General features: G+C 36.6%; 1 protein-coding gene across 1 annotated transcript in view; it reads left to right on the top strand.

Moving 5' to 3' along the window:
* NSF (N-ethylmaleimide sensitive factor, vesicle fusing ATPase) overlaps positions 1-18010 on the top strand; it is a 161809-nt gene that overhangs the window by 101429 nt on the left and 42370 nt on the right. The window contains 3 exon segments of the mRNA XM_017519298.1: positions 8590-8685; positions 14626-14782; positions 17614-17747. Coding sequence (XP_017374787.1) covers positions 8590-8685; positions 14626-14782; positions 17614-17747 — 387 coding nt within the window.

The raw sequence follows: 18010 nt of genomic DNA, 5'->3' as shown, positions 1-18010 counted from the left end.
AGGAAGGAAGACAATGTTTGCATCCGCCCTATAGCAACCACAGACTCACCTACCTTAGGTTGTCACCATCTGACACAGACACGTGAAGTGAAAATTTTGAAGAAGTGTTTTTAAATCTTTGTGCCATATTAAGCTGTAACATGTCAGAAGAAGTTGGGAGTTTCTGTGTACTAGAATTATGGGGGCTGCTTCATTCAGCAGCCATACTGAATACTTGATGTTTTCAGGGTGTTGGGCTGGAGACATAAAGATAATAAATTGTGAACTCTTCCCTCAGGGAGCTCAGAGTCAGGAAGATGGACATATTTTCAAATTAGTACAATAATATTGTAGTTACCATGGTAGAAATACATACTAGGATACTTTTATTTTGATAAATAAAGTGCTCTTCATCTTCCATCTCTTCTCTCCTTCAGGTTTTAGTTATCACCTGTAGATAGATTTACTGAACATGTCTGTCTCCCACTTTCAGATTTGTACTAAATACCCTCACCTAGATGTTTTATCAGGTCTCAGATTTAATATTCCAAAATCAAATTTAGTGTCTTTTTTCTGCTTTCCTTTCTGCTCCCATTTCTCTGTTTATCCCAATTTTCCAGGCTTAAAACTTCAGGATTATCTTTGATTCCTGACACTACTGTGCCTTACATCAAGTCACTTGCTAAATTTTTTCAGTTCTGTCTTGGTAGTGTCTTTTAGTTCTCACTGCTACTACCCACCTTCTCTTTGATTAACCTTCCTGTTTCATATCATTCAATCCTTCAGACACTTTCAATGATTGTCCATCATTTACAAAACAAAGCACAGGCTTCTTTTGGGTCCTCTAGATCTGACCCTACCTGGCCTTTCCAAATGTACTCCTGATTGTTCTCCATGTACTTCAGCCAAACATAAATACTTACCAGTCATCAGACATTATTTTCAAGCTCTCTGCTTTGGTTTTGTTTGTTGTTTGTTTGTTTTTGCTTGTTGTTTTGGGTTTTTTGGGTTTTTTTTGTTTTTGTTTTTGTTTTTTTTTTTGCATCACTGAGAATCTTTGTCCTCTACATCTACCTATCTTTTCACTACCTGGCTCATAGGCTGCCACTGTCCTCATTTTCCTTTTCGAGAATGATACACTTTTTTCCTTCTTGAAATAGTAATGTATCATTTATGGTACTGTCAGTTGATTTGGCTCACAGTAGATTTATTTGGCATCTACTGCATGCTAGACCCTGTGCTAGGAGTTGATACTCCAACTGCAAAGAAGTAAAGAGCCGACTGTCAAGCAGCCCACAGTCTAACCATCCACGTGCAGTAATAGAAAGTACACGCAAGGCAAGGAAGTGAATGAATGTCAGATGTGGTCAACTTGTTGGGTGAGAGAAACCTTCACAGAGGAATTTGGAATTTTCTGGGTGGATATGCATGTCTGTTGGTAGGGTAGAGGCTTTTAGGTAGAGGACAACATATGCAAAGGAGCAGAGACACAGAATAGCATGGTGTGTGGGGGTAATTTAGTATTGCTTCAGCATGGACATTAGGGGAGGGGTGGTAGAGAGAGAGATTGTGGGGGATAAGTCAGGAGACTAAAGCAGGAATGGAGCACAAAGAGCCTTTTATACTCTGCTAAGAAGTATGGACTCTTTTCTGTGAGTAGTGCTAAGCCATTGAGTTTTAAGAATAGCAGTGACATAGTGTTAAAACATAAGATCACTCTGGCAGCTGTGTCGAGTGGAGTATTTAGAGGAGTGGAGTTGGTGAACACAGGACGAGAGGGGGAACTTTTATAATAGTTCAGGCAAGAAATAAAAGCCTAACAATTTGGTTGAGTGAGTTGTAGATATTTGGGTGTATCCTATCACTGGTTCTAGGCCAGGAGTCCAGTTAACTACCAGTTTTTATAAATAAAGGGCTTTCCTGTACACAATAAATGGTGTAACTACACCCATTAATTGTCTGTGGCTGCTGGCATGCTACAATGGCAGAGCTGAGTATTTGCTGCCTGGCCACATAGCCTGTTTTAGTGCTTTTATTTTATGTACTATCTGCCACTTTACAGAATAAGTTTGCTGGCCCTTATTCTAGACTTTAAATACCTATCTTACCTCAGAGTGTCCCACAGTACCCCAAATAGGTCTAAATAATGAGCACATGGTAAGTGTCCAGTAAATATTTTTTAAATGAGTAAACTTACATAGATATTTTGAATCAAACTCTATAGTCATGATTTCCCTACATAATACAGGTGGCTTTGTCTTAGCTCAAGAATGCCAAAGTTTTGGATGGTGTGGGAATATTGTATTGGGTCTTTTATAGAATGGATCCATTCAGGGACTATGTTTATATTTTTCCTCCTTGCTATAATGTTTTAATAAGAAGAGATGGTGACTTCAAGAAAAATGATGTAAATGATGTGCAAATCGCCCCCTACCATACTGATCTTTCATCTCAGACCACGTGGGTGCATCTTGATATAATTCACAGTAACTAGTTTACTAGTTGTCAGATTTTTCATAGGCATTGGGACCTGTAATCCCAGCTACTCTGCAGGCTGAGGCAGGAAAATCACTTGAACCTGGGAGGCGGAGGTGGCGGTGAGCTGAGATAGCGCCATTGCACTCAGCCTGGGCAACAAGAGCAAAATTCCCTTATCTAGTCATTTGTCATTTTAACTACAATAATCCCATCCCAAAATGTCACTTTAAGCCATCGTCTCAGTAAGAAACATGCCTTCTTCAAGCATATATAGGTTTTATCTACATACGAGGCAATGAGGAATGGTGGGAAGATCGCAGATAGTAGTCAGAAGGTGTGGCTATGCTTTACGTTTCTTTCACTTTTTTGTTTCTGACCTGTCAAGGGGAAATACTACCTATCTAATCAGATTTTTATGAGAATGGAAACAAATACTTTATGTAAAAGTGCCTTGTAAACTGTGTAAATGATAGTTATCTCCATTTTTTATTATTGGCTGATTTGAGAGGATATTACTACATCCTTTTCAATATATGAATTTCTGATTTTTATTGACTCTTTGTAGTTACACTTTTTCTAATTGTGAAGCTAAACTGTTTGTCACGACTGTATAGAAGGTATTATCCTTCAGATTGGCAAGTAAGCAGTAGTGCACATAGTTCACACGGTTTCCATTTCTTTATTCTGTGTGATTTAATTATCTGTAAGCTTCAGGTGATATATATTGACTTGTGATCAATACCCCTTGTACCAAACAGCTCCTAATTTTTCACAATGTCAGTGGAATAACTGTGTAGGCACTTTAGGGATGAGAAAGCTATGTAAGACACTAATCTTAACCCCAAAAAGAAATATTAATAACATTTCATTTTCTGCATTTTAAAAAATCTGCATTATCAAAAGGTCTTTAAACACTGTTTTTCCAATGACTCCTCCTTGGCTACGCAAAAGAAATATGGTTTTAGTCTTCCCATTGCTGTAGATGTTTATAGCTTTACTAATAGTGATTAATGAATAAATATTTAAATTGAAACATGATTTAAAGTTGTTACTGAACTTTAAAACATTCACGACATACAACTGTTATGATGTTCTTTCTTTGTATTTCAAAAAGCCATTATTAGTGTTATATTGCTTCCTCTTCAAAACATTGAGGGCTAAACAAAGATTTCATCAGATGGACTAAACAAGTCTTTCCTGTTAAACTGTTTTTTCAGGTTTTCTGAAACAAGTGGAAAATCTGTTCGCAAACACCTGTTGTTCATGTCATTTGCACTTGAACCCATGATTGCGGTCAACTAAAATTCATGTGACATTTGATTGTTTTTATCTTGAAAGGAATTTCTGCGTCAGGTAGAGAAGATTCATAACCAAAATTTTTTCTCTAATCTGTTGTGAAGAAATAAACTGAGGACACACACACACACACACACACACACACACACACACACAATCTCATACACTGTCCACCTGAGTCAAAGCTCTAAGTTATGTTTGCAGAATTTCATAAAATTATTTCTTTTTTCTTTTTTCTGCAGAATTTTTGATTAAGGTCATTCTACCCTTAATTTAAGAGGAATGATAAGAACTTTGAAAGGTCAGATTTAAAAGGTTATGAAATTTAAGGGTGACCACTTGATATTTGCTAGTGTTGAAATACAAGTTTATTAGTTTCTGCAGGTATAAGCTGAAAGATGCTGCCTCTTCTATATTGATTAGCTGTTATAAATAAAATGTAGAAAAATGTTGCTAATTCAAACAAATGAGAAAAGGTTTTCCGAACGAGTAAAAATTTCGAATTGTAGACTTTTTAAAATAAGATTTTACAAATTTTGTTAAAATGCTAAAAGTTGGCTAAAAGCAGTCCTTATAAAATTTATTTTAATGAGGAGGTAGGAATAATTTTCAATTGGAATATTTATTACTTACAATTATGCAATTTATAAAATTCTTTGTATGCCTGAAAATGGCTTGTTCTGAAATACTCCTTCCCCATGGCCATCTTAATTCACTTTTAAGAAAGGACTTAGCAATTAATTGGGCGAGTCTTCTCTTAATAATTGGCAAAAAGTCAAGTTTTATAGCAGCTTCAGTCCTGAAATCTATCATATTTTTTGGCAAATGTTGAAAGATGGGCAAGATTTTTCTTTCATACTGTTGTATGATTCTGTCATTTGAATTCAGTTTTACTATAAGAGAATCAGAATGTAAAATATTATGGTAAAAACCTAGGCCGGTATAGGAAAGAGCTATTTAAAGTGAGACTGGTAGCTTGTTGGGGTTTTAATGTTTCAGTCTGAGCTTCTATCTTCTCTTTGGCCTGAGAGTTTGTATCTTGTAGAATCCTTTCAGATGTATCAAAAAGTTTGAATCAGAGTTAAAACTTTTATACAACGGCACCTAGGAAGGAAATCCTGTATCTGCCTTTTATAAATTATGAAAACCTCCAGGTTTGTATAAGTATAAAATGAGATAATGTGATATAATGAAATGAGATAGTATATATGAACATACTTTGTAAACTATAAAGAACTATAGACATTTATGTATTATGAATTATCATAATTCTTTCAGGGAGATGCTTGTTTCCCATTACACCATTTTTCTTTTTTCTTTTTTTTTTTTTTTTTAGATGGAATTTTGCTCTTGTTGTCTAGGCTGGAGTGCAATGGTGCAATCTCAGCTCAATGCAACCTCTGCCTTCCAGGTTCAAATGATTCTCCTGCCTCAGCCTCCCGAGTAGCTGGGATTACAGGTGTCCACTACCATGCCCAGTTAATTTTGTAATTCTAGTAGAGATAGCGTTTCACCATGTTGGTCAGGCTGGTATCGAACTCCCGATATCAGGTGATCTGCCTGCCTCGGCCTCCCAAAGTGTTGGGATTACAGTTGTGAACCACCACTCCCAGCCCATTTTTCTTTTTTTAAACTTAGAAATGTCAAATAAATATGATTTAATATTTATCAAATGCCTCGTATGTGCCAGTATAAGCCCTATTAATAATTTAAATGTTAATTGTTCTATTTAAGTAAAATAGTTGTCTCCTTTTTACTTTTTACTTTCTCTCTTTTTAAAAGTATAGAAGTCATACATGAAGGCATTTTTTTGGTGAAAGATTTAAGAATGTCAAAGCATATAGGGAACAATGAGAAAGGCCATCTCTAACATTGCTTTCCTTTCCCTCTCCAGGAAAGGAAATTTCTTTATATAATATTTACATTCATACTCATATGTGCTTTTTTTTAAAAAAAAAAAAAAAAAGAAGAACATTAATGGAATTATACTTCAATTCACATTTTTCACTTGCAAATATGCCTTGGATAGCTTTCTGTGTCAGTATATGTAAGTCCCCTTCATTATTCTGAACAAATGCAGAGTATTCTAGACTATTGCCACATAATGGAAAGTATAAGATCCATGAATACAGGGACCTTTTCTATTTTATTTACTGCTATGACTCCAGTTCCTTCAACAGTGCTTGGTGTCTTGTAGGTACTCAGTAAATAGAATTAATGAATAATTTAACATATGGATTATTTCTGGTTGTGTCTTTTGAAAATAATGCTGTTGTGAAAATGCTTTACTTGCCTCCTTATGCACATAAGGAATCATTTTCTAGGGTAGCTGTCCAGATGTCTTTTTGAAGACATGGTTTCATTGTCTTCTAGTTTCTAATGTTGCCAGTGAGAGTTATCATACCAATCTCATTCTGGTTTCTTTGCAGGAAACATGTTTTTGTCCCTCAGAAAGGTTCTAGGACTTTGTCTTCACTTTTGGTGGTTTGAAAATTTACAGAAGTTGGTTTAGAGAGATGTAGGCTTCTTTTCATCTATCCTGATCATCACTCACTGAACCCTTTAAACTGCAGAGGCACACTTTTCTTCAGCTGTAGGAAATGTGTTTCTCTTCCGTGTTTTATTGTTTCTTTTCTGTCATTCTTTCTGTTCTCTCCTTCCAAGACTCCTGTTAGATCACAGTTAAAACTTCTAGGCATTTCTTTTATGCTTTGTAGCTTTTCTGTCTCACTTTCTATCATTTTGTGGGATTTGGGGCAGAAGGGGAGATAAATAACTGTGTTCTGTTTGCCATCTTCATCCAGCTTCCTGACATAGTTCTTTTTATCCCACAAGGGTGACTTTGTTTTATGTCTGTCATTTCATTTGTCTCATAGTCTTTTCCCAAAAAAAAGACTCATATTTCATAATAATTTATGGAAGGTTGATATTTATTTAATATGCTTTTGTTTTATAGTCAGCTTTTTTTAAAGATGCTCTTTTTTTCAAAGCCATGATACCAATTTAAAAGTTAGACTGTCTTGCTTTGTGCTATTGGTAGTGAGCCCAGTCACTTTAAAACACTTGCTGGTATCTTAATCACTCATCAGGTCCAGGCAGCTCCAAGTGCTGATAAAGGCCTTGATGCTTCTCCAGATGTCTAAATGCTAGCTCCAGGTGCGGTAAGCAGACTATTTGAAGCTGGCACATAGATTCTGAAGTACAACATATTAATACAAAGGAAAGTTTTAGGTTCTTGGTCTCCTGGAGTGATGGTTCTTAAGCCTGGTTCAGTACCAGAATCACCTGTGGTACTTTATGAAACTATAAAGACCCTCTACTAGACCTGTTAAATCAAAATCCTATGGAGAATGGGACTAATCGTCTGTATATCTCTGAAGGCTCTGGAGGTTATTCTGATGTGCAGCCAAGAATGGCTGTGTTTTCATCTTGATGTTTATTTTCTTTTTGTATATGTTTTTCACTGTTCCTACATTCTGTATGTATTTTTTCTTACTCATGCCTTATGAGTAAATGGCTATATAGGGTCCCCTGGTACAGATGTGTTTTAATTTACCTAACTCATCCCCTCTTGGTAGACATTTATTAATATGCTTCCAGTTTTTTTTTTCATTACAAGTTACTTTTGTAGAGATACTTGTGTGTATAACTTTGTACACATTTGTGAATGTATTTTTGAGATAAATTACTAGAAGTGGAATTGTTTAGACAAAGGGTATATATGTTTGTGAATTTGAGAGATGTGTTTTGTTTCCAATTTTTAAAATTACTTTAAAATACCCATAAATTTACCATTATAACAATTTTAAGTGTATAATTCAGTGGCTCTAAATACATTCTTAATGTTGTGCAACCATCACTACCTTTCATCTCCAGACCTCTTTTCATCTTGTAAAAGTGAAACTCCATACCCATAAACAGTAACTGCCCATTCCCTCCTCTCCCTATCCCCTGCAACTGCCATTTTACTTTCTGTCTCTTCAATATCTCCTGCTCTAGGAACCTCATATCAGTGGGTTGTACAGTATTTGTCTTTTTGTAACTGGCTTATTTAACTTAGCATAATGTCCTCAAGGTTCATCATGTTGCAGTATGTCACAGTATGTTAGAATTTTCTTCCTTTTTAAGGCTGAATAATACTCCATTGTATGTACATACCACATTTTGTTTATCCATTCCTGTCAATGGACATAAGAGATTTCTTCCACATTTTAGCTATTGTGATTAATGCTGTCGTGAATAAGGCTGTACAAATATCTCTTCAAGCCCCTTTTTCAGTTCTTTGGGGTATATACCCAGAAGTGGAATTGCTGGATCTTATGATAGTTCTATTTTTAATTTTATGAGGAACCACCATATTTTTGTTTTCCACAGTAACTGAACCATTTTACTTATGTTCCCACCAACAGAGCATAAGGGTTCTGATTTCTCCACATCCTCACCAATACTTCTTATTTTCTGCATTTTTGTGGTAACAGCCATCCTAACAAGTATGAAGTGAAATCTCATTGTAGTTTTGCTTTGCATTTCCCTAATGATTAGTGATGTTGAATATCTTCCCATGTGCTTATTTAAGGCCATACGTATATCTTCTTTGGAGAAGTGTTTATTTAACTTCTTTGTCCATTTTTTATTTTTGCTGTTGTTCAATTTTGGCAGTTCTCTATGTATTCTGGATGTTAATCTCTTATATATATAATTTGCAAATATTTCAGATTTTTTAAATCTGTGAAAATATGCTTTTTAATCCTCAAGAGTTACATTCTTAAACTGAAAATATCCTTAACTATTCTTAAATCTTGGAAGTCCTTACATTTTGTTTTTATCTCTTCTTAGGCCAGTACTAAAGTGGAAGTGGACATGGAGAAAGCAGAAAGCCTGCAAGTGACAAGAGGAGACTTCCTTGCTTCTTTGGAAAATGATATCAAACCAGTGAGTATGCCCATTGAGTGATATATAGGCCAAAAAGTAGTGATAATAGTAACTCAAGAGAAAAATAAGTGCCATTTACTCAGTATTATGGAAGGTTATAACATATGCAGTTTCATAAAATGAGAAGATCTTAGTATTAGAAATATTCAGTATGAGAAACATCTGTGCAATAATCCTAATGGCTGGTGATATTATTTACCTAAATGTTTTCATGATAGGAAGCTCACCATCTTGTAAGGCAGCCCATTCAATTTTGAGACTTTCCAATTATTGTTTTACTTTATATTGAACTAAAACTAATTTTCTTATTGGTTCTTACACAATCCCAAGCTACAGAAACCTAAATTCAGTCCATCTTCCATATGTCAGTTATTAGGATATTTAAAATTAACTCTCATATCCTCCTCCTCTCTGTGTCTCTCTTTCTCTTCCTTTCCTCAGCCTCCTCCAAGGCATCCCTTTTTCTTGCTGAGTACATTTAGTTTAGTTGACTGCTGTAGTTTCTAAGACTTACCCTTTATTTTTTCTTTTTAAGTATTTTCTTAAAACACATTCAAAATAGTCATAGCTGGATCTTTAGAATACAGTTTAAGGTTATTAACCCATTTTCCTATAAAACAACAACTAACATTTGAGTAACCATTGTTTAGAGTCCTGTGTTAGTACAAAAACAAATTTTAGGAAGTCCCAGTTCTTAAAGAAGTGTGTGTTTGTTTTTCTTTCTTAAATGGACCTCAGGTGCACAGAATTAGATTAATCTTAATCTTTTATGACACGCTTATTCTGTATTTTCATGGTGTGCAAAATAAAATATAGTATATGTAGTTTTCTGGGACTTGCTATTTATTAAATATTTTATTACCAAGAGCCATCTATATCAGGGATTCCCAACCCCCGGGCCACATACCAGGACTAGTCCGTGGCCTGTTAGGAACTGGGCCACATAGCCGGAGGTGAGCAGCAAGCGAGTGAGCTTCATCTGTATTTACAGCCACTCCCCTTTGCTTGCATTACCACCTGAGCTCCACCTCCTGTCAGATCAGGTGACATTCGATTCTCACAGGAGCATGAACCCTATTGTGAACTACACATGAGAGGAATCTAGATTGCACGCTCCTTATGAGAATCTAATGCCTGATGATCTGTCACTGTCTCTCATCACTCCCATATGAGACCATCTAGTTGCAGGAAAACAAGCTCAGGGCTCCCACTGATTCTACATTATCGTGAGTTGTTTTAATTATTTCATTATATATTATAATGTAATAATAATAGAAATAAAGTACACAATAAATGTAATGCACTTGGGCTGGGCGTGGCAGCTCACATCTGTAATCCCAGCACTTTGGAAGGCAGATCATAAGGTCAGGAGTTTGAGACCAGCCTGACCAACATGGAGAAACTCAGTCTCTACGGGAGGAAGGCAGCAAATCACACTGCCACGTGTGTACCTATGCAGCAATCTTGCATGTTCTTCACATGTACCCCAAAACCTAAAATGCAATAAAATAAATAAATGGGAAAAAAAAAATACAAAAATTTGCCGGGTGTTGTGGTGGACACCTGTAATCCCAGCTACTCAGGAGGCTGAGGCAGGAGACTCACTTGAACCTGGGAGGTGGAAGTTGCAGTGACCTGAGATCATGCCACTGCATCCTAACCTGGGTGACAGAGTGAGACTCTCTCTCAAAAAAAACAAAACAAACAAATAAAATGTAATGCGCTTTAATCATCCCAAAACTACCTCCTACCCCTATGGAAAAATTGTCTTCCATGAAACTGGTCCCTGCTGCCAAAAAGGTTGGAGATTGCTGATCTATATGATTTCTTGTAGCTAGACATCATTCATTTTCATGCTGAATAGCATTGCATTGTGTGACTACCACAGTTTATCTATTTTTTTGTCAATTGTGACTGTTATCAGTTTTTTGTTATTAAAAAAAGATTTGTCATAAGCATTCGTGAATGAATTTCTCTTAGATGTTTATACTAAGATGTTTATTTAATAAAATTACTGGGTTGTTGGATATATGAATGTCCAACTTTAAAAAACATTTCCCAGTGGTTGAACCAATTAACACTGCCCCCAATAGTGGGAAAGATATCCTCTTGTTGTATATCCTCTCCAACGCTTGGGATTATCAGATTTAATTTTTTTTTTCTTTTTTTTGAGATGGAGTCTCACTCTGTTGCCCAGACTGGAGTGCAGTGGCTCGACCTTGGCGCACTGCAACTTCCATCTCCCAGGTTCAAGCAGTTCTCCTGCCTCAGTCTCCCAAGTAGCTGGAATTACAGGTGCCCGCCACTGTGCTCATCTAATTGTATTTTTGATAGAGACAGGGTTTTGCCATGTTGGCCAGGTTGGTCTCGAACTCCTGACCTCAGGTGATCCACCTGCTTCGGCATTCCAAAATGCTGGGATTATAGGCGTGAACCACTGCACCCAGCCTCAGATTTAATTTTTGTCATTCAGTTGGGTGTAAAATGAGATCTCATTTCAGTCTTGATTTGCATTTTACTGATTACTTAAGAATTTAAGCATTTCTTCATATGTTGATTGACCACAATCATGTCTTCTGTGAAATACTGTTCATGTCTTTTGCCTATTTTTCTGTTGTACTGCTTATTAGATTGATACAAATTCTTAATATACTTCTTTTCTTAATTTTATATTGTGTTAAAATATATAAAAGGTTCACCATTGTAATCATTTTTAAATGTATAGTTCAGTGGTATTAATTACATTCATAATGTTGTGTAATCATCACCACCATCCATCTCCAAAACTCTTTTCTTAAACTGAAACTCTATACCCATTAAACAATAGCTCCTCTTTTTTCCGTCCCCTGCAACACCTGACACCCACCATTCTGCTGTCCATCTTTATGAATTTCACTACTCTTAAGTACCTCATGTAAGTGGAATCATATAGTATTTGTCTTTTTGTAACTGGCTTAGTTAATGTAGCATAATGTCCTCAAGGTTCATCTATCTTGCAGCATATGTCAGAATTTTCTTCCTTTTTAAGGCTGGATAATATTCCATTATATGGGTCAGGCATGGTGGCTCTCACCTGTAATCCCAGCACTTCAGGAGATTGAGGTAGATGGGTCACCTGAAGTCAGGAGTTCAAGACCAGCCTGGCCAACATGGTGCAACCCCATCTCTACTAAAAAATACAAAAATTAGTGAGGAGTGGCAGCGCACACCTGTAATGCCACCTACTCGGGAGGCTGAGACATGAGAATCACTTGAACAGGGGAGTCGGAGGTTGCAGTGAGCCAAGATCATGCCACTGCACTCCAACCTGGGCGACATAGCGAGACCCTGTGTCAAAAAAAAAAAAAATTTATTATATGTGCATACTATGTGTTGTTATCCATTCCTCTGTCAATGGCAGTCAGGCTTCATCCACACTTTAGCTATTTGTGAGTAATGCTGTCATGAGCATGGCTATACAGATACCTCTTCAAGACCCAGTTTTCAGTTCTTTTGGGTATGTACTCAGAAACGGAACTGTTGGATCATATAGCAATTCTATTTTTAATTTTTTGAGGAACCACCATACCATTTTCCACAGTAGCTGCACCATTTTATATTCCCACCAATGGTGCACAAAGGTTCTTATTTTTCCACATGCTTACCAATACTTAACTATTTTCTGTTTTTTTTGATAGTAGCCATCCTAATGAGTATGAAGTGAAATCTCATCGTTTTGATTTGTATTTTCCTAATGATTAGTGGTGATAAACATCTTTTCATGTGCTTATCAACCATTTATTATATATTCTTTTTTTTTTTTTTTTTTTTTTNTTTTTGAGACTATCTGGCTCTGTCACCCAGGCTGGAGTGCAGTGGTGTGATCTCGGCTTACTGCAACCTCTGCCTCCCAGGTTCAAGTGATTCTCCTGCCTCAGCCTCTCCAGTAGCTGGGATTGCAGGTGCCCACCACCACACCTGGCTAATTTTTGTATTTTTAGTAGATACAGAGTTTCAGCATGTTGGCCAGGCTGGTTTCAAACTGCTTACCTCAAGCAGTCCACCCACCTCAGCCTCCCAAAGTGCTAGGATTACAGGCATGAGCCACCATGCTTGCCCATCATTTGTCATATATTCTTAACAATAATTATTTGTTACAAGTATCTACTTTAAAGACAAAAGCCAATTTGTTTAGCCCTTTTTATTCTATTGTGACTTTTAAATATAAAATAATTACTTTCAAAAGTACAGGTAACTCCAATATTTTTTAAAGACAAGTAATTTGGCTATGAAGAAGTGACAACTAAAAACTTAATTTTATTTATTCCAAGGGTCTGAAGGATAAAACAAAAAAAAATGAAATTATGGGATATGTAAGGAAGATGTACACGTTATATATCTTGGGGGAATCGCTGTTTTATGGTTCAGGCATCTTAAAGCTTCTGGTGTGAGACATGGCATATATACCTGGAACGTGTTAAAGACAAAAACCAGCCTATAATTCTTTTTGAGATGGAGTCTCACTCTGTCACCCAGGCTGGAGTGCAGTGGTGCGATCTTCGTTCACTGCAACCTCCGCCTCCCGAGTTCAAGCAATTCTCCTAGCTCAGCCTCCCAAGTAGCTGGGATTACAGGCATGCACCACCATACCCAGCTAATTTTTGTATTTTTAATATAGACGGGGTTTCACCATATTGGCCAGGTTGGTCTCGATTTCCTGACCTCAAGTGATCTACTGGCCTCAGTCTCCCAAAGTGCTGGGATTATAGGCATGAGCAACTGCACCCAACCATAAAAATTTCTTAGAACAGCCATTCAACCAGGATAGATTAGACTCTTCATTACTTTTTACAGGGCTACTGAATTTGCCATATCCAGGCCAAAGAATGAGGACTTTTCTCTGTATTCAGGAATCAAAGGACAGTGTATGCAAGTGCACCACCTAAAAAGTGGTCTGAAAAATTATTTTGTGGCAAAGTAATAGAGATATGAGATCACTGGATACTGTTTCGGAGACAGTATTACAAAAACAGCTTTGTGTGAGGTGCATGTTCTAAAGAACTATTAAAGCTATTCCATACATCAGTTAATCACAGATTGACTTTTTGAGGGATGTGATGATTTTTAAAAAGTTGAAATTCTCAAGATACATGATCTTTACATGCACATGATCTTTACTTATGGTAGCTTATGTTTTCCTGTTCTCCTGTAACCTCATGAAAATCCAATTCAATTGTAAATGCTAAAGTTATTGACTACTTTTGGCAGCTGTTTTGATGGGAGGTATAACCTTTGAGATTAAAAGCTGAAAATCAAGAAGAGTGCAATTTAATCTCCAATATTTAGTGAACAAAAATAGAATTATCTGTAGTAATTGCTTTTATTTTCTTTGCATTATAGCTGCTCATTTCTGTCTCATCCTAAATCTTACATTTACACATATAAACTTACCTTGATGCCATTTAACTGTGTCCCCTACCACAAAGTTGATGTACACATGATCTTCTCATTATCATTTCGTATTCTCATGTTAATCCATAGCACCTGCAGTCAGTGTTAAGGTAGTGTATTTGTCTACTGCACTGTTTCTAAGTCTATAATCTGTTTTTTTCTTTGTTCTTTACAAAATAGCCTCAAACTGCATACTATTGATAAAAATAAGCACATTGGAACATATTCTTTCCCTCAGGAATTATGAGGGTTTGAGCTCTGGTAGAATCTGAGCCTAGAATCTATTGTTTTTATTCCATTAAGTCTCTCAAAGCGGGCTTTTTTTTTTCTATTGGGAAAAAAGTTAAATGAGAAATTATTTTTTTTGCTTTCCAGGCTTTTTATATTAATATTGGATGGTGATCAATACCTTTAGCATGTAGGAATTATAACTCATCTTTTATACTTTGAAATATTTTAGTTTTTATCACTAATGCTCAAAATGCTTGAAGCTATCCTTTTTCTTAATAGGCATTTGGCACAAATCAAGAGGATTATGCAAGTTACATTATGAACGGTATCATCAAATGGGGTGACCCAGTTACTCGAGTTCTAGATGATGGGGAGCTGCTGGTGCAGCAGACAAAGAACAGTGACCGCACACCATTGGTTAGCGTGCTTTTGGAAGGTGAGAAAGAATGATGAGATGGCATTAGCAGTTGAAGGAAAAAAAGCAGCATTTTTAAAAAGCCCTTTAGCACATTCTAGAAAAGCAAGTTCTGTTTTTTTAATCTTGTTCTTGATCTGAAAATAGTAATGTAGTCTATGTATTAATATTGTGTACAAATTAAAATTTCCTTGGGGTAGAATGTTAGGAATGATATCATTAGTTTTCTTGTAGGATTATATCTATATTTCTGTGGCACTTGATAGTCTAAATGATACCACATAGACTCAGTTCAAATAAATATTTACTAAGTACTAGTATTTTAGTCATTGAACTAGTTGGGGATACAAAGACATTCAAGTGTTGATTCAGTCTGCTCATGAACAAAGGCAGCGTAAAGAAATTCCTGACTCCAGTGTATGCATGTAAAGATGTGTGTGAATGCAAGTCATTTTGCATAGGGGTGGTCAGGAAAAACTAGAGATGTTATTTAGTCTAGGCCTTGAAAGACCAGTTAGGATTTTATTGAATAGATAGACAAAAGGGGAAGGACATTCCATTCACAAATAATTAATTTACAGTTATAATGAGTTTGACAGCAGAAAAGTTCAGTGAGGCCCCATGACAAGGGAACCTAACTACCTCTAAAAGTCTGGGGGGTGAGAGCTTCCTGAGAGAAGCACATTAAGCCAAGACTTGACCAGTGAGGAGACTCTGGCCAGGCAAAGTCACTGGGGAAGATGTTTGAGGCAGAGCATGTGAAAAAGTCCTGAGCAGGAAGGAGCTTGAAACAGAAAGGGGGATTGTCCTGACATGAGACTGTAGAAGCAGACTGGAGCCAGTTCATATAAAATCTTGAAGGCCATGTTAAAGATTTAGAATATTTTAGGGGCAGTGGGAAGCCATTTGTAGGATTTTAAGCAGTGAAGTCACATCATCATGACTGCTTTATGATGGAGAATGGATTGGAGGGGCAAAAAGATACCGGAGAGATTAATGGTTAGAAGCAGCTGGATTCGTCTTATTGTGAGTCGATTGTGGTTTGAAGTATGTGGAGTAGTATAGATGGAGATAAGTAGACTAATTAGAAATATTTAGGAGATAGAATAAAAATGGCCTAATTATTATTAATTGTCCATCATAATTAAGCTAACATTCTTTGAGCTGTTGCTATTTGTCAGTCACTCTACTAGCACTGTGCACATATTATCTCATTTAAACGCCATATCAGTCCTCCAAGGATAGATGCTGCTGTTGTCTCTATTTTGTAGGCGGGGAAGCTGAAGCTTAGAAATATTTGTTAGATTGGTCTACGGCCATACCACCCTGAACGCACCCAATCTCGTCTGATCTCAGAAGCTAAGCAAGGTTGGGCCTGGTTAGTACTTGGATGGGAGAAATATTTGTTAGATTGGATGTAGGCGGAGTTATCAAACATGACTCCCTGGGTTCTGGCATGTACAGCCTGGTAAATGGTGCTGTTTACTAAGATTGGGAACTCTAATGGAGAAGCAGATTTCTAGAAGAAAGATTATAAGTTCAGTTTGAACATGTTAAATTCAAGGTTCATATAGGAGAAGTAAATCGGAAATTATGAGTAGCCTGTTGGATATGTGGGTCTGGCTGAGTAGACTTATGAGTTATCGGTATATAGACTATGGTTGAAGCCATAGGAGTGGATGAAATCACTTACAGTGAGGGTGTGGGTTGAGATGAAAAGGAGCCCTAGAACTTGTCTTTGAGGCATATTAGCACTTAAGGACTAAATAGAGCAGAAAAAATGACAAAAAGAGACTGAGCAAGAGTAACAGAGAGGAAAGAGGAGAAAAGAGATGTGTATTACAGACGCCAAGAAAAGAAACATATTTGAAGAAAGAGGGGAGTTATGAATTGTATGAAATGCTCCCAAGAGGCTGAAAAAGATACCAAAGTGTTGTTAGGTTTGATGACATGGAGATCATTTGTGACCTTGATGGGAGTCTGTTCAGTGTAATGGAGGTGGGAGCCGTAAGATTTAGTGAGGATGTATGGGAGGTGAAGAACAAAAGCAGCCAGTGTAGATAATTATATAGGCAAGTTCCATTTTGAAGGGAGAAGAAGGTGTAGTGTTGAGGGGTATGACGTCTAAGAAGTTTTTTGTTGTTGTTTATTTATTAAACGGTCAGATAGACCAGAACATGCTAAAACACTTTTGGAAAGGCCTCAGGGAAAAGGAAGAGGTCAAACATATGGGAGAGAGAAACAATCAGTAATGTCAGATTCCTGAGAAGATGGAAAGGAAGATTTGATTGGTTTATGGTTGAACAAGGGACACAGCTTCCAAAACTTGGAAGGGAAAGCAGGGATGTCTAAATGTAGGTAAGTTCATAGATTTGCTTGCCTTTATGAGAAGGCCTGAGTCTTTCGAATTCTAGCTTTTTATGTCACATTAGTTTCTAATAAGGCAATTTTCCCCTTCCCCCAATATCAGCTCCTAGAAAAATTGTATTTTTTTGTTAGACAAATGATTTGATAGAACTAATAACGTAAGTACTAATATGCACTTGAATGCATTCTCTTCAGAAGCAAAACCCTTACACTGTCTATATTTTGCCAGAAGTTTGAAAGATTAAGGCTATCTGAGAATGTCAGGAGGCATGTATTTCACCATACTTTTGAGAAATGCTAATCAGTTCATTAAGTTTAGTTGCTAATAAATAAGAGAAAACATGTCTGCTATGAAATTGTGTCAGGAAATGTTAATGAGCAACTAGTCGAGACCTTAGTATGTTCTGAATAAAAGTTTAAACTTGTTTTATTTCCCTTTGCTTAGATTGGCTTTTTTCCCCTGACTTGCTCATATCTTTATGCAGGCCCTCCTCACAGTGGGAAGACTGCTTTAGCTGCAAAAATTGCAGAGGAATCCAACTTCCCGTTCATCAAGATCTGTTCTCCTGATAAAATGATTGGCTTTTCTGAAACAGCCAAATGTCAGGCCATGAAGAAGGTATCAGGATTTTACTTTCATTTTAATTTTCCTATCTTTTAAATGTGTGTGTGCACATATATATGCCTTTGCACGTGTATGCATATAAATCCATGGCAACTGTGTTCTTCTCAAGTAGAACCAAATTATCAGCAGAATTTGGGGAAAACAGTGACTGTTTTAGATTTTTTAACTTTGTAATGTATTTTTATTGAGTACCTTTGCCTTCTAAAGTACGATTTTCATTTCCTATGCTTGTATCAATTTGATTAAAAGAGTCCTAG

This window comes from Cebus imitator, unplaced genomic scaffold (assembly GCF_001604975.1).
Source record: "Cebus imitator isolate Cc_AM_T3 unplaced genomic scaffold, Cebus_imitator-1.0 Scaffold735, whole genome shotgun sequence".
Classification (NCBI taxonomy): domain Eukaryota; kingdom Metazoa; phylum Chordata; class Mammalia; order Primates; family Cebidae; genus Cebus; species Cebus imitator.
Note: the sequence above shows the minus strand (reverse complement) of the source record. Positions and strands in the feature narration are given on the sequence as shown.